This window comes from Neolamprologus multifasciatus, chromosome 2, assembly GCF_963576455.1.
Source record: "Neolamprologus multifasciatus chromosome 2, fNeoMul1.2, whole genome shotgun sequence".
Classification (NCBI taxonomy): domain Eukaryota; kingdom Metazoa; phylum Chordata; class Actinopteri; order Cichliformes; family Cichlidae; genus Neolamprologus; species Neolamprologus multifasciatus.
The window spans coordinates 36,624,721-36,647,783 of NC_140440.1; the positions used below are offsets into that span (position 1 = coordinate 36,624,721).

At 41.0% G+C, this 23,063-nt stretch overlaps 1 protein-coding gene and 1 non-coding gene across 5 annotated transcripts; both read right to left on the bottom strand.

The window, feature by feature from the left end:
- Positions 1–1,814: 1,814 nt before the first annotated feature.
- bod1l1 (biorientation of chromosomes in cell division 1-like 1) lies at positions 1,815–21,668 on the bottom strand. Of its 4 annotated transcripts, none has more exons than XM_085183251.1 (30): positions 21,151–21,668; positions 20,456–20,580; positions 20,189–20,379; positions 19,582–20,076; positions 18,633–18,782; positions 18,353–18,519; positions 18,091–18,187; positions 16,669–16,795; positions 16,513–16,573; positions 14,427–16,425; positions 14,282–14,352; positions 14,056–14,161; positions 12,931–13,026; positions 12,797–12,840; positions 12,641–12,692; positions 12,487–12,551; positions 12,340–12,409; positions 12,113–12,171; positions 11,942–12,014; positions 11,650–11,681; positions 11,386–11,545; positions 10,881–10,969; positions 10,610–10,721; positions 10,097–10,155; positions 9,925–10,000; positions 9,742–9,821; positions 9,532–9,628; positions 9,233–9,380; positions 8,875–8,946; positions 1,815–7,206 (listed from the first exon to the last, which is right to left on the bottom strand). In XM_085183251.1, the coding sequence occupies exons 1-30, from the start codon at positions 21,265–21,267 to the stop codon at positions 7,077–7,079; spliced, it is 5,220 nt and encodes a 1,739-aa protein (XP_085039377.1). In that variant the 5' UTR covers positions 21,268–21,668; the 3' UTR covers positions 1,815–7,076. The 4 variants fall into 4 exon arrangements, with proteins under 4 accessions (XP_085039377.1, XP_085039391.1, XP_085039383.1 ...); XM_085183265.1 differs by having other exon boundaries at positions 1,816–7,206; positions 10,115–10,155; positions 12,922–13,026; XM_085183257.1 differs by having other exon boundaries at positions 1,817–7,206; positions 11,401–11,545; positions 12,922–13,026; positions 21,151–21,667.
- Positions 21,669–21,979: 311 nt separating this feature from the next.
- On the bottom strand, positions 21,980–22,061 carry trnal-aag (transfer RNA leucine (anticodon AAG)). Its single transcript has one exon. It is a non-coding gene; the product is annotated as a tRNA-Leu (tRNA).
- Positions 22,062–23,063: the final 1,002 nt, after the last annotated feature.

Here is a 23,063-nt window from a genome sequence, read left to right on the forward strand (position 1 = left end):
TAAACAGCCAGAGCCAACCTATATGTACTTAGAGGGTTATTGTACAAAAGCACAGCTGATCCTGAGAGAGCAAGGTTGGAGGCACTGACTGATTTTCACATGACAAAAACTATGAATCTATTTTTCTTTAACTTCAGATCCACAGAGGAAATAATCACACACAGACCGTTAGCGTGGGAAGCAAATAGCACCAATGTGTGAAAGCAAAAAGAAATTTGCTCTGTGTCATTTTGAGATTGAATTTAAACCGATTACAGTAGTTTTCTCAATTATATGGTGACTGTGTGCATGTGAAAGCATTAGCCTTGTTGCTTTAGAAATTATTGAATCATTAAATCAAACCATTGTTGGTAATTCTTTTTTATCCACTCATTATGCAGCTCGTCATGATAGTTTTTGGATGACAGCACAAGCACGGTGGTGGTGTGGTTAGCACTGTGTAAGCCTGGCCTGGAGCCTTTCTAATCAAATAAGTAAAATTTATTTATTATTTTTCACGACAACAATGAACAAATAAAAAGACACAAAAATAATATCTACTAGTTAAAAGCAGGCTTAAATAAGTCTTGAGCTACAGGTTTTGGTCAGAAGAAATCAGTGACCTGGATGTTATAAAGAGTCCAGTAATGAAACCACTTGTTTCATCACGCGCAGCTCTGAAAGAGATGATCTGAAACTGTCTGAACTGTTGTGTGTGGCCTGTTCTCCCTGGGACTGCATGGGTTTCCAGTCCAAATCATGTTAGGTTAACAGGTAATTCTATATTGTCCGTGCAAGGTAGGTAAAGTGTGTGTATAACACTGCTAAAATGAGACTTGCAGTCTAAAGGGCTTTGGGGTGATATGAATGCAAGAACATTACAGGAATGAGAGGTGCAATGCAAAGTTCTGAATGTGCAGAAAATATGTTGGAATCAAGCTCAGTTAATTGTGTGGCTTTTGGTGTTTTATGAGCTTTCTTGGTGGTCACAAATGTAGAATATCAACAAGATCATAGTTTAAAAGTTCTGCTTCGTAGCATCAGAAGAAATGTAATTTCTAATCTGATTAAACCAAACCCACACAGTGAGGGATGGAACTGCAGGAACTGTGTTAGGGGGGAAAAATAGTCAGGAAAACAGTTTTCACTGGAGGAAATCCCCGTGAATATTAGATAAAATGCTCGTTCAGGACTTGCCAAATTGTTGACGTCAAAGACAAAGATGGGAGGTGAAGCCAACGTTTTATTAAAGGTGTGAATTCACATAATGATGATTTATTTTTTGCTGACATTTTATTTGTAAGACCGAGATTAGTAGAAACATTTTGAATAAACAGTGCCCCTGATAAGTCTGGTAAAGCATCTACATACTGGAAACAGGTATCAGCTATTGTTTATACAATCTGATAAATAAAGTAGGCTACAGCACATCCCCCGTCATTATTAATTAATCTGCTGAATATTCTTTCATACAATGCATACTGGCTTTTCATGTTGCTTGACATACACTGTATTGCCAAAAGTATTCACTCACCCATCAAAACCATTGAGTTCAGGTGTTCCAGTCACTTCCATGGCCACCTAGGCATGCCGACTGCCTCTACAAACATTTGTGAAAGAATGGATCGCTCACAGAAGCTCCGTGAATTCCAGCGCAGTGCCGTGATCGGTCGATACCTGTGCAACAAGTCCAGTCCTGAAATTTCCTCACTACTACCTCAACCCGACAGAACACCTCTGGGATAAATTAAAGCAGAGACTGCGAGGCCTTCTCATCCAACATCAGTGTCTGACCTGAAGAATGATCAACAATTCCCATAAACACACTCCTAAAACTTCTGTAAAGCCTTCCCAGACGAGCTGAAGCTGTCATAGCTGCAAAGGGTGGGCCGACATCATATTAAACTCTATGGATTCAGAACGGGATCACTCAAGTTCATATTTGTGCGCAGGAAGACGAGTGAATACTTCTGACAATATAGTGTAGCGGCTTACCCAGCGGTTCAAAAACCTGAGCAGCTGGAATCAGGAACAATAAACAGAAGTTAGTAACTAGTTAATTTCCTCCCATCCGTACTCGCACACCTACTCTGCACATAGTCCAGGTGAGGTACAGCTTTGCCTGCTAACATCTTATAAACTAATATAATGTGCTTGTTCGATGTTATTTGGGGGAATTGTAATGCTTCAACATACACAGTGTAACATTGTAGCATCTTCTCTGAGGTTTTTCAGCTTGTAGCAGAGTTTTGTTTTCTTCTGCCAGCGCACAGGAGCTGTATGTTTTCAGCTGCAGCAAGAAGAAAAAAAATACAAGGACTGGATTTCAGGAAACCAGAAAGAGAGACGGAGAATGGGCAAATTAAGAACCTATTAAATTATAGTGTAGATCCAGATACTGATAGGGCATAAAGCTCAGAGTAGGACAAGCTCCCGAGTGCCTGAGTGACCTTGTTTTCCTTTCTTAATGCACTCTGGAAGCAAGCCCCAGTCATCACAGCACTACAGAAAAAAAGACCTACAATCTATCTACTTGTCACAGTAAAGCTAAGCGTCAGTTAGTTTAGTAAAAACATGTGGTGTTTTTTTAAACTTCACACAGTGCTGACATACTGCAAACAATCCTTTTGACCCCAAAATGTAGGAAAGAAAACAAAATATTGGTAACATTTCTGCACTCCGATGTGTGTTTGTTGCAGCTTCAGATGCCAAAACTGATCCAAATTTCAGCTCAGCCACAGAGGCAATTTAAATACTGCAAAAGCATTAAAAAACCCCATAAAGCCACCGCCCCTCCCTGCTGTCTGTCACAGACTATTTCTATGACTCTTGTATGAAACACTTCTGACATTAAACACCTGTTAACTTTTATGTCTTGTGAGAGGAGTGGCTGAATGGGAGAGCATTATATTCAGTGCCAGTCGGCCTGGCCTAATCCCCAGTAGAGGAAAGACCACTCCCAGTGCGGAGTGGCAGCAGTGGGAGTGAGTGAGCCCCCTTACCCCTGCCTGAGAGGATTCCCTCTGCTCAAACCCAGCAGTTACTTCTATTCCATTTGACAACCGTGTGAAACCGCCATCTTTCCACAGCTCTCCGCTCCACAAACTGAACAGCTACCCACCAGCAGGCACGCGTGGGGGGGACGAAGGGAGACGCGAGGCCGTTTACGTTGTTGTTGTTGTCCTGGATCGAGTTTTCTGTTCTACCTGTCAGATTCAGATGCCAGCGCTGAGGTCAAGGTGGTGCAGCGTGTCCTGCCAGAGCCCAGAGGTCCTGTACCACCCAGTGTGAAAAATCCCAAACTGCTTTAAAGAAAGTCAAAAACACATTGCGCAACCTTTTTCCAGCACACGAGCTTCATTCACAAAACCAGAAAACTGTTTTGGCTTTTTAACCTTTTGCAGGGTCAGTCTTCTCTGTGCATCAGTAGGTAAATCCCTTTGTGTTGTACTTCCTCATGCTTTACATTTTGGAGTAAATCGACACCTTACTCCTCCACCTTTATCCACAGCTTTGGACACCTTTTACACGATTAATATTGCAAACAATAATTGTGTCCACTGCTAATTTTACACACCGTCTCTCATCATTTTTAAATTAAAACGTTTTAATGCCAGATTTACTACTTCGGATTTCTGCTTTGTTTTTACTGTTATAGTAAAAGATGAGTACAGATCAGCACCAGTTCTAATATCACCCTTTTCAAAAACTATACAGTCATGGCCACTTTATTGGGTACATGTGTTAAGCTTTTTATTACTGCAAATATCTCATTAGCCAATCACGTGGCAGCGACTCAGTGCTTTTAGCCAGGTAGACATGGTCAAGATGACCTGGTGAAGTTAAATGAGAAAGAAAGACATTTTTTTCCATCACAACCATCTTTAGGGTTTTCAGAGAAGGGTCCAGAAAAGAGAAACTAACAGCAGCAGTTCTCTGGCTGAACATGTCTCACTGATGGCAGAGGTCAGAGGTGAATGGCTAGGCTGTTTTGAGCTTATAGGAAAACAATACTGACTCAAATAACCACTCTTTACAGCCAAGGTGCAGAAGAGCATGAATGCACAGCATGTCAAACCTTAAAGCAGATGGGCTACAGCAGCAGGAAACCACACCAGGTGCTGTCAGCTCAGAACAGGAAACCGAGGCTACAGTTCACATGGGCTCACCAAGATTGGACAACAGTAATTGGAAAAATGTTGATTTTTTTTTTCAATTTCTGATGGGACATTCAGATGGTAGAGTCAGAGTTTTCCATGGATCCATCCTGTCCTGTTCAGGCTGCCAGTGTAATGCTGTGGAAGATATTTTATAGTCAAAGTGGGCATTTAAAGCCCAAAGACTGCCTGAGTATTGTTGCTGACCGTGTCCACATGGTCTGATGTCTGCTTCCAGCAGGACAATGAGTCACGTCACAAAGCTCAAACTAGTTTCTTCACTGGACTTAGTCGCCTCCCAAGTCACCAGATCTCAAACGGAGCACCTTTGGGATGTGGTGGAACGAGAGATTCACATGTGCAGCCGACGAATCTGCACAAACTGCGTGATGCTATCAAGTCAGCATGGATCAAAATCTGAGGAATTTTTCCAGCAACCTGCTGAATCTTTGCCATGAAGAATCAAGTCTGAAGGCAAAGCGGGGTCCGATCCAGGGGCACTTCACAAAGTGGCCCGTGAGTGTATATAGTAGTAGAAATAAAATGGAGATTCACGTTAAATCTTAATTAATTAATACAATACTTTCTGCTTTTTAACCCTCTGTTATAATTGTCGTAACACAGAGAACGTCTTTAATCCTCTCTAATTAATTTCTGTTTTTTTAACAGCTGGATGTTAAAAGCTGGTTTGTGTGTGTTTGTCTTTTTTATCCAGTGATGAATTTAAGATAATAAACCTTTAAAATAAATTCATTTAACTAGCCTCTATAGTAAAGAAAAAAAGACCACAAATATACATTATTGAACTATTTGTTTTCAGGTTCATTTTTATTTCATGGTTTAATATTGTGTGTACTTGTCCCAACTAAGTCGCTCAATCTGGAACATATAAAGGGAGCTTTTCTTCTATGTGATCAATATTTTGTGCATGGTCCCGAACAATAAATGATGAAACTAAAACGGACTAATTATACAATCTTTTGCTAAAGCGGCTATTAGAAAAATGGGAATATCCGTTCTTACTTTTGACGTACGGTTACACATCATGTCAGTGGATTGCATATAAGAAAAGTGGAAACATTAAACACTTTCCAGCAACTTCTTAAATGTTTAATTATTTCAGATATCACACTGGCTGCCACCTCACAGCGCACCCGTAACAGGCGCCAACCATCTGCTGCAGTTATGGATTCATTTTGGAAAACTTTACTTGCGATTATGAACCGAGACCCCTGTTCACCCAGGATGTGGAAAAGTACTGCAGGTACAGCACACTGAAAACCTCTAAAAGCAGGTAAACATCGGCTCAGATTTATGCAGCAGGAGCTCAGTGAGTAGATCTAGACGATTATTTTCTATAAAATAAAATAAAAATCGAGGTCAGCTGAAAGTCTCCCTCCCCTCATCCATAAAACCTGATGCTAATAAATCTGCCTCAAATATTTAGCTGATAGTCAGCAACTGCAAAGCAAATGCAGAAATTACTTTGACCTACAATGCAAACGACTATAATAAAATGACATCTCAAGTTGCTCCAGTGGCATCGGAAAGTGAAAGGAGCGCTGTTTGTCTGCCAGACCTGGTGGCTAAATGAAAGCTCATCCAAACCTTTAAAGCAGAGTCGTTGGGCTAATATGTCAATGCTTGGATTGCAGCACCAGGAAATACCTGAGAGAGGTACACCTTTAAATTTGGCCATCCACAGGAATGGGTGGAAAACTTCAACCTGAGAGCTCCGACTTTCTGTAACCTTCTCTGTGCTTTGTGGATCACAAAGGTTCAGGTGCGGCGATTAGAGCCCCCTAACATGTTAATGATGGTGGAATATTTCACTCCGAGTGTGTCAGCTTTATCCCCCATTAGCAGGCAGGAATGTCCTCTCCTCTCCTCCGCTCTGAGGCGATTGGTTCTCGTCTTCGGCTATTTACACATCACAGACAGCACATCTATTTAGGAAACAGCAGAGATAACGTCCGAGACATAATGTGGGTGAAATAATAAAAATCTGTATATTCTGCCGAGTGTAATCTTTTCATAAACACAGGCTGCAGCGCAGGGCGGCGTGGTTGAGTTTCCTTTTGCGGACATTTCTTCACTAAGCTTCAGTGAAACAATCAGGGGAGCATTTTTGGTTTTAATCCGCTCTGGTGTGGATCAGTTGCAAGCTTGAGAAGAAAAACTTTAGATCATATAATATTGATTTGTGGTGCTTTTAATGTAACAAGGGAACAACAAATGTGTTATTTGTGGGGTTTTTAATATATATTTAAAAAAAGAAACATGTTGAAATTCTGGCTTTACATTAATACACACTGACAGCTAACTGTGTAACAATAAAAATAACTAGATGGGCTTCATTTAGTGAGTAAAACCAGGAGTAAACTATGTAAAGACTCTTCAAGTTTTGCCCCGTCTTTGAGGTCTTAAATCAAAATGTGGAATAAAAACAACAAAAAACCCAAAATCCTTTCTTTAACTTCTGACTCTTACATAAAAAAAATAAAGCTAGGAGTAAAACTTCTTGTTTCATTCACAGAATGAAAATGTACTTATAAAATTCACTAATTGCTGATTTCTACGTACAAGTGTGTATATGAGACACAAACTTCACCCTCTTTATCACAAAGCACAGCTTGGCTGCACATTAAGCTCCTGATTGGGCTGAAATACTCACTGGGCATTACTGAATAAATGGTGAAATATGAAGTCTGATCCAAACCATATGTGTGCAGAGCTGCAGAAGGTATTCTGGGGGATTCTTACACAGATCCTCAGGTTTACAAACCATCAGAGGAGAGTGTATAATACTATCCAGAGCTCTTCGATATCTGCAGCCAGCGAAGCAGAAACAGCTTTACGTGCCTGACTGCAGAGGCTCTTCAAATATGGAGTGTAAAAACAACACCGCTGGGGCAAACCGTTGTGCCGCTGTCAGGCATCCTAGCGTTTGGCTCTTTTGGAAGGGGGCTCCTCTGATTTCTGTCCTCCCCGCGTTCGCACAGCAGGAGGGCTGGTCTCCCGCTTACGGCCCCCTTTCGCTGCAGCTGCCGCCGCCTGGCCCCTCGTCCCGCTGCGGGAGGGAAACAAGGAGCAAGTGTCAATCCATTTGTTCAAGAGTCGTGTTCATGTTAAATATACGGTTATTTGGGGAAAGTAATGCAATAACTAATATGTGTAGAAACAGTGGAGCTTGTTCACATAATCTCTGAATTTGAAAAACAGTGCTGGAGACTGAGTTGAAGATAGAAGGAAAAAAAAGCCAGCTAGAGTTTACCCTTTAACAAAGAGGAAAGTTTCCTTTAAAATAATAAAGGTATGGAGAATAAATAGAGAGAGAGAGGTCTTCGTTCTGTATCCATAAACTGAGGAGTTTAAGTCTAGAAGTTTAAAATAGAAACAAGACTTGAAGTCCTTATTTTAGGGCCTACTAGATTAATTTTATTTTGAAGGAATCAAAGTGTACGAGCTGTCACTAAAGTCAAACACAGGCTGGTTTAGACACCATAGATGCTGAGAAACTGTTTTTAAATCATTGTCTTAAATTTTGATAAAGTATTAAATGTGCTACTTTGTAATAAAGAAAAATAAAGAATTCAACTGGTTTTTTCCACCAATGAGCAATTTTAGTTGTACAAAGTTTTCAGGTTTTATTTTAAATTCATAATCTAGAGATAAAATAATTAGTTGATCTAGAAATTTAGTGATTAAAAAAAAAAATTAAATAATTTTCTTTTTCCACCAAAAACCCACATTTCTTACTCCTAATGTAGCTAATTTAGTTAAATGATTATTTGACCTTCTTCTTGTTTATGTTAGTGGTATTGGGACACCTTTGATTTATAAAATAAATAAATTAAAAAGTCACATTCTGTTCCTCTTAAGGTGAAGCACTGCAAGCAAAAATGTGTTTTTCTTTCAATCTCTGGTCAGTTTTTGATATTTTTCGCTGTGTTGTTTCCTTTCAGTGGACGTTAACGTTCAAAATACAGATTCAGGGGTTTATTTTCCTGCAGTGTGTCTGTTTCTACAAATCTCAGCATATTTCATTAAAAATGAGTCATACTTATAATTTGGTGACTATTTTTAACTAGTTGCCAAAATATCTAACGTTTTCAAGTAAATACTACTTTCTAATACAAACATTTACCGAATTTTCTAATTTATAATCTGGATTTTTATTTGTTATTCATTTATTTTTTTTACACAAAGGTCGTCTTGGAACATTTTATTCCCCAAAACAAGAAAAAAAAGAAAAAAAAAAAGAAGACTTTTTCTAGCTGCTGATCCTACATTTAGATTAAAAAGAGATTTAAAATCCCTGCCTTAAAAACCATCAACGACAATTTACAGAAAAAAAAAAAGAAGAAGAAGAGTTTGCATCTGGTTTTATGCAGTTTCAGATTTCTACTCTGGAAAAGCACGTTTACTTAGATAATGGCTCATTTGCAAATTTAAACAAAAGATTTCAGTTACACTATTTACATGAAGAGGCCAAATATTAGTATTATTATCATCATTTAATTAATCAATTACATACTGAAGTCCTATTACTGCTGTTTGAGTTACCTTTCTTAAACACAGCTCAGGTTCTACAGAAGACTTATTTTTATTTTAGGAGCTAATAAGTGAAAAACATCTTGAAATTCCAGGAAATCTTTTGGCAAAATGTTTTCTTTCACAGAGCAGCGACTGAGCAGCAGCGACTGAGCAGCAGCTCGCTCACGCTGCTGAAGCTCACCGTGTGCCAGCTGCGGTCTCCTCTTTACCGTTCTGTCTGCTTGCCCGGGTGGATGGTTTACTTGGCTTGTTTCTGGGGAACAGTAAAAAGAAAAATACAAAACAACAGTTGTTGCTTTAGGACTAAATCTCCCTTGATTTTATTTAATACGATTTGACAGCGACGATGCCTTCGAGGTGCAAATATTCAGCTCCAAAACAATAAAACGCTCATTCGCTAACAGTGGAGAAACTTCACAGTTCAGCTGAATTTTATTGCTCAGCATTTAATAATTAAATATGTTGTTTTAACTCATCTGTCTCTGTTTTGGTGTTACTGGAAATCTGAAATTTGAACCATCAGATAACGTTTAAATTACCTTTCAGCTTCCCGGCGAGAAGCCAACCGTGTCGTGGCTCTAGTTGCAGTTTCTTTTTCTTCCTCTCCTTCTTTCTCTCCTTCATCTTCCTCCTCCTCCTCATCATTCTGCTCACTTTCCTTCTCCTCTGCTTTTTTGACCTTTTTATCTGAGGGAAAGATGACAAAGTGTTGAGTTATTGGTTAAATATATAAAAGGTCTGTCAGATGGAGCTATAGAGTCACTGAAGCAAACAATCTTATATCATCATGTTAGCTTCACTGCTACCGCCTGTTGACTCCATTTTAATCACATTTTACCTGAATCCTCTGTAGCTGCTGCCTTTGACGGCCGTCCCCTCCGACCAGTCCGCTTCGGAGTCGTCTCTTGGTCCTCTTGCTGTTGCTCTTCCCCGCCCTTGGAAGAGTTTAAAAAGTCAGTGAACGTACACTGGGAACTGTGGCTGAGGTAAAAACACAAACATCAGCCCCATTATAAAAAGTAAAGTATGCAGATACATTCAAACATACGTCTTGTGTCTTCTTCTCACTGCAGCTCTGCTCTTTTACATCCTCATGAGCCTCTGACTGACTCGCAGACGGGGAACAGCCTGAAAAACATAAACCTGAGATACAAAGACTGCAAACTCACAACTGAAGATGTTTTTAAAACACACTGTGGTAATTACACAGCTAGCCCGTGTGCTGTCTCACCACTGTCTTTATCAGGCTGTCGCTCATTTTGTTCCTGTCCACTGTTGTCCTGCAGCTCCTGCGGAGCTCGAGCTTCCTGCAGGACCAAACAAGAAGAAATTCAGATGGAGGTGATTAACAGGGTGCTGAATGCGTACTGGAAGGAGAGCAGTTACAGATAAAGAAATCTCACCTCCACACATTCACACACCTCCATTTCCTCCGATTCTCTGGTCTCCACTGTTTGTTCACCTGCAATGAGGATTAATCAAAACATTTATTTATTTATTCTTAAAGCTCACTCCAGACTTTCTTTAAGCAGCTAGTTTTCAAACCTTTCCTTCATGGCCCAATTCAGAAACCAAATAAGTTCACACCAAACATTCACAGTCAAAGTTACATTTAACCCTCTCAAGACAGGCGTTGCAGATGCAGTTAAAAGCTAACAACCTGATTACCCCACATACATATTTATGAGGTTTTTTACTCAGAAGCACCACTGCAGCTACTCTTTTGTGCATTAGCAACAAAAGCTTCATTTGAGCCTGAGAGGGTTAAATGGCTTAAAGTTCCTGTTTGTTTTTCCCTTGTCAAAAAACAAAACAAGCTCATATTCATCCAACACACTTGCATAATTTGAAAATTCTTAATAAGAGAAGCTGTTGAGGTTTGGGCCGCTTGTTATTGATATAACAAACAGACTCACTGGTGTCAGCAGGATCGCTGCATTTGGCGCTTGCTGCTCCTTCGCCGTCCTCTGGAACAGACGGCAGCAGACTGACCTCACTTTTGGTTGGTTCATTTTTCTCTTCAGTTGTCTAAGAACAGGAAAAACAACAACAACAGAAACACTTAATGTGCTCACTCTTACAAGGATAAAACATCAAAGTTAACCAACAATGAGAAACAAAGGCAAAGAAGCTGTAACGACACATGTTGTTAAATATTACGGACATGCTGAGATTTTCTTAACACACCTCCTCCACTGCGTCCGTCTCTGCAACTTTCTCCGATGAGGTTTGTTCGGGACTTTCAACAACTTTATTTTCGTCTTCTTTCTGCTTATCTGAGGTTCAAAAAGAGATTTATTTATTTTTCAAGCAAAACTCAAAGGAAAAAACTAACAGCTTGTGTTGAACATTATTTTATACTCAGCAACCACTTTATAGTGCAAAAAACTACAATCTAGAGAAAATAAATCTTATACTTATTCAACATGTTGTTAAAGGGAACCTACTACGCTCATTAGGCTCAGCAGGAAATAACAGATCCCATTACCCAAGAAGCTAAAGAAGCATTAATTATCTAATAACACAAAGAATATATTAAGTTAACGGATATAGATATAGCCTCCATAAAGTGCATCAGCTTTTTCGCCTGTGTTCAGTTTGTGTGTCCAAAGCCAAATCCATTTCTACATACAACTCTTCTTCTCATTTTCAGGCATTAACAGTGAACACTAATTTACAGTGAGCAGCTCACCAGCTGCAGCTTTACCAGCTGATCGTCTCCGCCTGCGGCTCGGAGTCTCCTCCAACTTCTCCACTTGTGTTGGTTCGTCTTTCGTCTCCTCCTCTGTGGGTTTGGACGATCGTCCCCTGCGAGGGGTTTTTACCTCCACTGGCTTCTCCTGCTCAGCATCCTGGAGATAAAAATAACAGCAAACGTGTATTTTTAAACACAAGCAGAGTTTTTGTACCTTAACAGTATTTGTGATAAAGGTGAAGTGAATGAAGCGTTATTTACCTCAGCAGGCAGCTGCTCGTTCGCCTCCTCACCTGATGTGTTAAAGAAACAGAGTTTCATTAGTTAACTAGACTGTGATGATTATCTGGAAAAGAAAAATCACACCACAACCTGGTGAAGGACACTTTCAGTGGTCATAACTGGTTAACGTGTTGTTTACTGACTTTATTGGTTATGATGAAGCCATTATCTTCAGCTAACCAATTAATAAAAATCATTTTTTACCAATTACAGTCTTTTAATTTCTTTGTATTTTGAAATTAGGTGAAGAAATAAATCTCAGCTGCCATACCAGACTCTTTCTCTGCTGCAGCTTTCTGATTGGACAGCTTTCGTTTCCGCCTTCCTCTTCCCGTTTTCTCCTCCTACAGAACAGAAAAGTGTTTGCATGCAGAATATTGTTCTACATTTCTGCACATCCATATTTACGAGATGAATTTAAAAACAAAAACTGCTGAGTTACCTTTTCTGAGAGATCTGAGCCTTTCTCATCATCTTGGCTCTCTGCGCTGGAGACATTACCTGGAAATTTCAAACAAGCAGGACCAGCTGAGACTAACTGTAAAAGGACCGAGCATGTAAAAACAAAATCCTCTTAAAAGCATTACTCTGGCGACGTGTTACACTGCTGTATCTGGTTTGTAAACTCAACAAGTGTGAGTGATTTTCCAAAGGAGCCACTTGACTCACTGATTTGTTTGACTAGCTTAGACTCAGACTTTCTGGCCTCCTCAGGCTTGTCTGGGACGCTGGTTTCCATCTAAACCAAACAGGAGAAGCTGATCAGATTAAACAGTTAAGGAGGAGTAACATGTGAGCACGGGTAAAAACACTTACAGTCTGTGGATCGCTTTTCTCTGCTGAGACATTTCCTTCCTCCACTGACTTACTCTCAGCTTCACCTAGTGGTGAAAACAAGAAGGTTAACACGGCCTTTGAAAGAGTTTTTATGAATCGATCTGAAATATTCACCATCTGCAGACAAACTTACTGTTAATTATGTCCATCTTGGTGCCTTCCTCCTCACCCACCGCCTCCTCTGCCTGTTGTTGAAATAAGATGAGTTTGAGTTGTAAAAAACATACAAATACCAACAAATGTATGAAAGTAAACAGTTTGTTTCAGGGTATTGTGGATCACTACTCACCTCGAGGTTTTCCTTTGTGACGACATCATCTGGCTCTGGTTGTTCTTTATGATGAGATGTAGAGTTATTTGTCAGTCAAACACACCGTTGTATTTGTCTCTGCAGTAACTTATTTCAGCGCTCACCTTGCTCACCAGGAGTTTCAGGAAGTTGTTCAGTGGTGTTGGGAACACCAGCCACCGTGTTTTCCTCTGTGCTTCCTGCGGGCTGTTCGGTTTCACACACAGCAGCTGGAAAATGTATTACGTTAATATAAAGCTATGACACCGATGTAAAAGGAAATAAGTTACCGCTGTATTATCACGAGAAAAGAAAAAGATGTGAGGTCTGTGTTCAAACTGTTCACTCTCTCTCCCACTGAGACAGTGGGTATTTGCAAACTAATGGACTCAGTAGCTACTGAGGCATTTTGCACAATGTTTGGATGTAATGTTACTAATGTTACTAATGTTACATGAACAATAACAGAACGCTGGCCAGTGCATTTGAGCAGCTTTGGATAAACATATGCAAACACGTGCAATTGCAAATACTTGAGCTGAACTCTATCCACCTACACGAGGATGAATGGGACAGTCACTGCTAGTACCAACAGCAGTAACCATTACATTTGAACCCACACATGATCTTTTTCTAACCATAGCCATATGATTTTAAAGCCTTAGCTTAAACAACTAATGTATTTATAATAAATAACTCCTTTAAAAATAAAATATTAAAAACAAATGATATGGAAAAATCTGTAACATGTGTCACTGGAACTTTTTTGAATTTTTTTTCCAAACCACCAACTCCTCTAACCCCCAAAATGCAGATTTCGTGGAAAATATTGATTTTGTGTAAATGAATAACAACAATGAATCAATACACATGAGAAAAGAAATGTGAAAATCATGTTCGGGGACACTATTGATCAAACAGTCTCTGATCTGCTGAGCTGCCAGGAGACTAATCACTAATCTTTCAAGTCATTCAAACCATTAAAATAACAACTTAATGAATCGTTACACAAGCAGCTAAATTATTAAATATGCTTCTGGTTTGGATTTCGGGGGGACATCGATACATTAAGTCTATCTCTAATGGATTTATCTTCTGCCTATACACATACATCACCACTGACGTAGATCATTTTTAGTCAAGCATCAAATACTACAAAAGGCTCCCCGCTACACTTCACTACAGAGTGAGCGATTCAGCAGCTGGAACACAGCTGTGCAGATCTGGATTTAATGAACATGACAGATCAGGAAGTATACCCTCTTCAGGTGGTACTGCTGGTTTCTCATCCGACTGCATTTCAGGAAATATTTCAGTATTTTCAGCTTCTTTTGAAGGAATTTCATCTGCAATAGCTTCATCCTCCTATGATAGAGAAAAACATCAGACAATAGAAACTCAGACAATACCACTGACAAAATACTCAGATTAACTACAGTATAGTTAAACTACATATTTTTGACTTGTTGGAGCTGTGACATTTACCTTTAGAGCCGAAGTCTCAGAAGTTTCAACATCTGAAGTGTCCATTTTTACCTCTGTGCTTTCTGACTCATCTGTAAAGAGACACATGTTTAGCTTTGGTTTATTCTTACTTGTTTTACAGCCAATAATACACAATGGCACAAACCTGCAATGTTTGATTTTACATCAGCAAGCTCGTCGGTTTCTTGAGATGCAACTGGTGATGGCTCAGCCGCCGGGGACTCCGTCTCGGCCGCCGGGGACTCCGTCTCGGCCGCCGGGGACTCCGTCTCGGCCGCCGGGGACTCCGTCTCGGCCGCCGGGGACTCCGTCTCGGCCGCCGGGGACTCCGTCTCGGCCGCCGGGGACTCCGTCTCGGCCGCCGGGGACTCCGTCTCGGCCGCCGGGGACTCCGTCTCGGCCGCCGGGGACTCCGTCTCGGCCGCCGGGGACTCCGTCTCGGCAACTGTGTGCACTTCCATAGGAGGAAGCTGCTCCTCTTCAGCTGTAGTTGTCTCCAGTGGTTGTGGGGCGGGCGGATTGACCGCCGACTCTTGGCGCAGTAAGCTGGTGGACACTGTGCTGTCGGGATCCATGGAGAGCAGAGTCAGAGCTGCCTCTTTCATCTTCATATCAGCATCCTGAAGCTCCATCTCGGATGTCACGTCCTCTCGGGTGTTCTCAGGCGGAAGCCTCGCCTCTGCTGACGTGCAGACGTCCATAAGAGTCAGCAGGGCGTCGGCCTCTGCAGGCACAGCTGGCATCTCGCACAGGCGTGACTCCGCCTCTCCCTCGGGCGGCTCGGGGGTGATGTCGCTCAAGGCGTCACAGGTATCATCTGAGAACAACGTGGTGACGGGATCGGAGTCTGTGCTCGTGTCTTGGAGAAGAGGTCGCTTCTTTGGCGGCTCATCCGTCTCAAGACTCAGAGAGGAAAGCAGAGGGGATTTATCCGACAGTTTCTCCTCTCTTGGTGCTTTCTCTTCTTGACTCTCATCTTTCTTTTCTGAAACCTTATCCTTCTTCTCCAGCTTTTTCTTTGCACTTTTACTGTCAGATCTCTCCTGTGAAGATTCTTCAGAGACTTTGCTCTGGTCTTTTGCATTTCCCTCTTTCTTCTTCTCTTTTGTTGCTTCAGGTTTGCTGACGCATGAAACTCCTGCACTTTTGACATCTGGACTGTGAACTCTCTTCTCCGTCTTTGGCAGCCCTGGAGTCTTTGCCTCCTCTTTGCATTTGGATTTGGATTTTTCTAAAATTCTTCCTTTTTCTGATGATTTGACCCTTTTTGGATCTTTGTCACTTTCCGAGCTTGACCTGTTTAATTTCTGTCCATCTTGATCTGCTTTTGTTTTCTCCTTCTCGCTGTCTTTACTGTCAGTTTTAGATTTGAGTTTATCTCCTGGCCTGTCCTCACTGTGGCTCTTTGGCTTTTTCATGACGTCCTTGGAGTGTTTATCTTTCTTCTTGCTGCTGTTTGACTCGGGCTCCATGTCGGATCGATCCTCAGAGGAACCTGCAGAATCAGGGCGAAGCAGCTGCTTGAAATCACTTTTAACTGAGGTTTTCTCTCCTTTGGCCTTTTCCTTTTCTTTGATCTTATCTTTGTCCTTATTCTTGTCCTTCTCCGTTTTGATAGCCTCCACAGATGAAGTCTTCACCTTCTTTGGATCTTTAGAACCTCCGTCTTCAGAAACATTTTCAGACACCTTGCCTTCTTTTGTACTTCCTGTGATCTTCTTCTCACTTTTGATCTTGGGCTTCTTCTCACCTTTCTCTTCAGAGGAGACTTTAACAGCACTGCCTTCCTTCTGCTGAGATTCATCCGCCTGATGTTCAGATTTTTTCTCCTGTTTCTGTTTGAGCTTGGCACGTTCATCGGACAAGCTGCGTTCTTTCTCTTTGCGTTCTTTGGAGTGAAGCTCTTTGTGAGACAGACGGTCAAATTTTCCAACCGATCGTTGTCTGAGAGCCTCTTGGGAGCCTAGCTCCAGCTCCAAGATGAAGGAGTGTGTCCTTCCTTTGTCAGCGATCTTCTTTGTATCGCTGGAATCTTCTGAGATGCTGCCGCTCGTCCCTCTGTATCGCTCATCAGAACATGAAGGTTCGGACAGATTTTTCATCAGCTTGTGTTGTGGTGTCTTTGAGGTGGTAGATTTCACTTCCTATTTTCAAAAATAAATGAAAAACACAGAGTTGCAACTCATGATGAAAACCTGATATCTGTTTCATCAATGTGAGCTTTTACATACCGTTTTCTTCACAGCGTCTCTCGTGTCTCCTTTCTTTTTGCCTGAAACATCTCCCTCTTTCCTTAAAAAGTAAAATTAATATGTTCATTTTTGTGGTGTATAATAAGAAAAAAAATAAGCATCTACTGTACAAATTGTGTCCAAGCCTTTACACACCTGGAGTCTAGTTTTCTCTTCCTGTTGAGAGCCATTTTTTTCTCCAGAACTTTCCTCTCTTTGCGGGCTTCTTTGGCTCCGGGGCCTTCGAGGGCGGCGCAGTCGCTGCTCTTTTGTTTTTTGTGATCTGTGGAAGACATTGAGCCTTTTACGTCAGGCAGATGTTACAAGTACACAAAGTTATTTCCAGGAGAAAATGAAGGACGAATATGCAACCTGGCCAAGCGAATACAATTCACGGAGTTTGTGATGTGAAGTTTGAACTAAATATGAGTATAAATTTTCTATTTTTTGGACAACATCCAGACAACTCGACAGACTGAAAAAAACGTGATCATCCCAAATAGATCAAAGGAAAACACAAAATATGTAGGCACAAACAACTCTTTATTAAACTAATCTTTTATGGGGGTTGTGCTGTAAACATGTAGCACATCCCAAGTGTCATGTACACACTTGGGATAAAATGGTTTTCTCAGGACTCCACGCTGTCCTATAAATAGTTAAGTAGACCCTGTCAGTAGCTTGTAGAACCACCTTTAGCAGCAATAAGTTGATATTCTAATTTTTGGAAGACTTTATCAGTCTCACATTTATCAATTTTATTTATATAGCACGTTATACTGTACGGTAGAGACCCTACTGTACTATTCTGGAGGAATGTTGTCTCACTGTTCTCTGCAGCTTCAGTTCATTGCGGTTTGCAGGCATTCATTTATCTCTTATGATCCCGCCACAGTCTTCCAGTGAGGCTCCAGTTTGCACTTTGACATTGCAACCTTGATTCTTTTCTTTTCCAGTCATTCTTTTTTAGATTTGCTGCGGTGATTAGGATCATTGTCCTGCTGCATGAAATAGTGTCAGCTTAGTTTCAGCTGTCGGACAGATGGCCTAATATTTTAATCTTGAACACTTTGGTATACAGAGGAGTTCATGCTGAACTCAATGACTGCAAGGCAGCCCAAATCGTCACCTCTCCATCACCTTGCTTGACAGCTAATATGATGCATTTAGTTTTTGCAGGAATGGCACAATGCATTAGGGCTGAACACCTCCACCTCAGTCTTGTGGTTTGGGGGCAAGAGGCTTTCTCTTGAAAACCGTTCCTCCACAAGAGCCAAACTTGTGCAGTCTTTTTATAAATGCACTGTCATTAATTTTAATGTTTAACATGCTAATTGAGGCCCGACGACTCTAGTTTTTGCATTTCCTCTGAACTTTGACCGCAGGGTGAAATTCTGGCACTGGCATTGAATCCTCCAGACCAGCAATTTGGTAAGTCCTCTGCTATTTTATATGTGGGTGGACTCTTTGCAGTCCCGTGAAAGCATGGGGCAGGGAGTATATAACTAAACTAAAACAGTGGAATACACAAGATGAGGAAAATGAAGAAACACTGAAGTGTGTGTATGACATAGAAACCTTGCTCTTCAGCCTGTGCTGCTTTCTGTTTGCGCTTCTCTTCCATTCGCTCTCTGTTCTGTTGTCTCTTGAGCAGCCGTTCTTCTTTGTCCTTTGCCTGGACGGACCCCAGTTTGTTAAATAAATGTACTTAAAAGACAGCAGATGACACCATAAAACATAATGTGTTCAGTCTATAACCGTCCATTGATCTAAGCTTTTCATTTAACTAGAAAACGTTTTAAATCTCTGCACGTAACATGTTAACATTTAAACAGCTCACCGCAGAACGACGACGTTCCTCCACAGTGATCTCATCATCTGAGTCGCTATAGTAACGGGAGTAGAGGAAGGGCTTGTGAACATAGGCCTTGCGGCGAGGTTTACGCTCTTTGTCTTCATCTCCCGTGTCTCCAGTGCTGTGTTTTTTTTCTTCCCTCTCACCTTCATCTGGGAGAAAAATGAAGCAAGTACATACAGAAAAAATATTTTTAAATACTTTCAAAGTGCTCCAACTAATGGTGATGTTAATCAAAAATAGAAAGCTTGCTGCCGGCAGAGACCATCAGGTGGAAGCTCGCCCTCTTCAGAAGAATCAGACAGCTGCTGCTCATCTTCACTTTCCCCCTCGAATGAGGACAGGTCGCTGGTGTGGACAGAGCTCACTGTGATGTCACTCAGGCCTTCCAGGTCAGAGTCCTCCAAAGAATACTCTGCAGGGAAAAAGGTACTTAGAGATTTTAAACTTCTTTTAAGTGTAAGGTAAGATAAGGTAACGAAGTGAAAACCTGAATATCTTTTAAATTCTTCACTTGTCCAAATAAGCACAGAATCATGGCATCATCACATTTTTGTTGTGTAAAGTAAATTTGCATTAAAGCCATGTCCACCATAAGAAAATGCATATAAATCCCTTCCCTGTGACAAATGTACAAAGTAATGTGAAGTAGGGAATGAAAATGCTGTATAGACAATCATACAATACAATAATTATAGTCTTACAACTGTTTATTAATACTCACAACTGTATATCTATAATCTGCTATAGCTTTTCATATTTATAACCATACATATAACCTGTTCATAGCTTGTACATTCACTTCAGTTATAGCCTGTACAAACTTATAGTCCTCTGTCAGTGCGCCCCAGGGTGGCTGTGGCTACAACGTAGCTGCCATCACCAGTGTGTGGATGGGTGTGTGGATGGGTGTGTGGATGGGTGGGTGACTGGATGTGTAAAGCGCTACACAAATACAGGCCATTTATCATTTATAGTTATAGTATATTCATAACACACCTTCATACCGTGTACATTGTATCATATCTATAATAGATCTATATTCTGTAACATATCTATATTATTGCTAAAGCACTTTCTGGATGGATGCAAACTGCATTTTGTTGCCTTGTACTTGTGACGTGTGCAATAACAATAAAGTTGAATTCTATTCTGTTCTATTCTATTCTAATGCTAAATAAATATAAAAACAAACAAAGGATGTTGCAGCTCACCTTCTTTTATCCTCTCTCTGGCCTTCTGTTTAGCCTTGCTTGTAGGTTTCAGTAGATCATCATCCTGTTTTTCTTCTGAGGGTTTTCCACTGACTTTGCTTGCTGCTTTATCCTTCTCATCCTCTGTCTGCTCCTGAGCCACGGACTCCTCCTCTTCCATTTTCACATCCTCCTTTAACGGCTCTTTTCCCAGTTCCACCTCTTCCTGTGTTTCCTCTGTCTTTACCTCTAATGCCTGAACCTCTGCTGACAGTTTTGCTTCCTCTTCCTCTTCCAGTGGCTTTACCACTTGGTGACTGTCACCTTCCTCAACAATACTCATGTCCTGCTCGCTATCCTCCACCATCACCTGCATGAAGTCATCTGCCGATTGGCTTTTACGTGCTTTTTCGGGTGCTGAGCTGGCTCTGACGCTAGCTTCTTGGTTTAGAGAAGTTATAGTGTCCAGGATGGACATGGCGTCGCTGGCGGTGGTAGTTGGAGTCGATGTTAAGACTGTAAACATGAAATGGCACTTGTTCAAATATTAAAATATTTGAGAGTAATCAAAGATATACATGCACACGTGACATCTGCAAGCTGATAAAAATCATAAAATGTTGTGTACCCTGCTCAGGAATGCTGCTGTCTGGTTTGACCTCTGTTGAAGGCAGAGGGGCTGGTGGCTCCTCAGAGCAGCTCCCAGGGGACAGAAATTCACGGACAACCCTCTCCACCTGCGGCCTAAAGATATGGTTGATTTTAGGATCCACCACCTGGGCCACAATCCTGTCCACTCCCTGCTCCAGCATCCCAGATCTAAGAGACACAGATTGCGGTAAATTTAGTTAATGTCGACAAGCCAGAACAAGAAGGAATACTATGTCTCACTTACTGCAGGACAAGCTGTCTGATGTTGTTTCTCAGTTGGTTTTTGTTCAAATGAGGGCTCCATGTGTGATTGGAGAGGTGATTGGAGACAAAGTTGTCCACTCGTTGTTTCAGATTCAAGTAGGCTGGCTGTAAAAGATTTGAATGTTTCCATTACAAATATCACTCCCAGGCACACAAAGGAGAACATCACTGCAAATGGACATTACATGCTGAAATGAGACTTCAGACCTGACTAAAAACAGTTGAAATTGATAGGTTTTTAGGAATGAGTCCTGAGCTGGAGGTGGCAGAACAGTAGATGGGAGTGACAAGGACGGACAAGCAGAAATTAGTATATTAGAGAGATATTTCAGGTTGAGTGTATTGGAGAGAAAGTTACAGAGATAGTTTGGACATGCACAGAGGGATAGTGGATACACTGGACAAAGGATGTTGAATTTTTAACTGCCAGGCAGGGGGAAAAAGAGAAACCACAGAGAAGTTTAATGGATGTAGCGAAAGTGGACATACAGTAGTACACACATTTAGTAGCCTCAATTAAATGTGTAGTAGGTAGCTTCTGTAGCCAAGCTGAGACCCCAGTGTCAAAACAGCTTCAACAAAAATACAGATAACGCACAACAGAAAACTGAATTTTACACTCATTAAGTAAAACACCGTCAAATAATGTGTTATGAGCATGCTTTTAGTGCTTACCTTTGTGTCAACGTCTGCCAGACAGTCCCTCCGGAACTGGTCAAAGAGTCCCTGGGTTTTTAAATGATTTACGATCATTGAGACCAGCTGCGGATCTCCCGGTGGTAAACCAGCCATGTCTCAATTTAGTTGGCTTAGAATTTGGTGACTAAAAGCGATAAGGCTGTCAATACATCAGGTAAATTCCGATCACAGAGCACCAGCCTTCTGTTTATGGTTTGTGAAGTTCGAAGCAAGGGTGACCCGGAAACACCGCCTGTCCTGTCAAAAGAAAACCTTAGCCGCTTCAGTTGAACCGGAAGAGTTATGAAAGCATTGTTCTATATCAAAATAAAAGCGCCACGGTTAAAAAAAATAGACATTAGGCGAATTAGTTATTATTTTAGCCAGGTTTAAAATGTCGAGGCCTCCGTTTGCTACAGTTTCTCAGTTTTTCATGAACCTTGTAATATTTAGCGGGGCAAGTACACATGTTTTGTGCATCTCTGCCGATATAACTAGGTACTGAACACTTTGTGTGGCACTCTCTAGCGGTTTGAAACTGCAAGGTGTATTCAAACCCTAACGTTTTGCAGGTAATGTGTGTAACTTGTGATTCCGAGTGACAAATATAGCAACGAAACTGATGGTTTCCAAACATAATAATTTCTGCGGTAACGGTTAACTATCAGTGAGATTATTTTGTGTTACTTTTAATTAACATTTGCAGTTTAAGTTAGAGCGCTCATGTTACAAAATTTGACACACGAGAAAGAAAAAAAAATTAAAGTCCAGCTGTTATTGCGGACTCTTCTTTCGAAGTGAGAGAATTGTGTGAGAGCAAAAGTAATGGCAGCGGTGGGATTCGAACCCACGCCCCCGAAGAGACTGGAGCCTTAATCCAGCGCCTTAGACCGCTCGGCCACGCTACCGTGTGAGTTCAGGTTTGGAAATCAGCATATACCTACGACAATACTACTGAAATTAACAATTTTTAACCATTTTTTCTTCTGCCGTTTCCTTCTTCTTAGGACAGGCTGGAATAATTGCTTTTAGGATTTTAACCATTTTTGTATATTATATTGGCACTGATATGTCTGTGAAGGTTCTCAGTCACTGATAGCTACCTCAACTTCTGCAGTTTGGTAATGCACTTGAACATTTTACAGGGAAAAGGACAAATCAGATTTGTTAAGTGTTTTCTCCAACTCATTTCATTTTTTAAACATAAGTTGATGCCTGCAAAACATTCCAAAAGAGCTGGGGCAGAGGCAAAATAACCCTTTAAACCAGGGGTCCCCAATCCCAGTCCACGAGGTCCGGTGTCCCTGCAGGTTTTAGATCTCACCCTGGGTCAACACACCTGAATCACATGATTAGTTCATTACCAGGCCTCTGGAGAACTTCAAGACATGTTGAGAAGGTAATTTATCCATTTAAATCAGCTGTGATGGATCAAGGACACATTTAAAACCTGCAGGGACATCGGCCCTCGTGGACTGGGATTGGGGACCCCTGCTCTAAATGTAGTAACAAGTAACAATCTGTAACATTCTCAATTAGCAAGTTAAATTAAAACAGGTGTGGGTATCAAGATTGGGTATTAAATGGGTATGCACCAGAAGTTCAGTCTTTACAAGAAAAGATGGGTTGTGTTTCACCACTGTGATGTTGTGAGAAAATAAATCAATAAATAATCTTTCACTATAAAAACAATGTTTCTTAGTGCAAGATAACATTGTGTGGAAGACTTGAGAAATCACATAAAGGCCAAGGGAAGAAACTCCTGCTGAATGTGTGTGATTTTCAAAAGGTCTGAAGGTATTGCATTCAAAATCATCATGCTACTCTGACTGACATAGCCAAGTGGGCTCAGAAGTACTTCAGAAAATCAGTGTCACTGAACACAATCTGCTGCTATATCAAGCTCATCT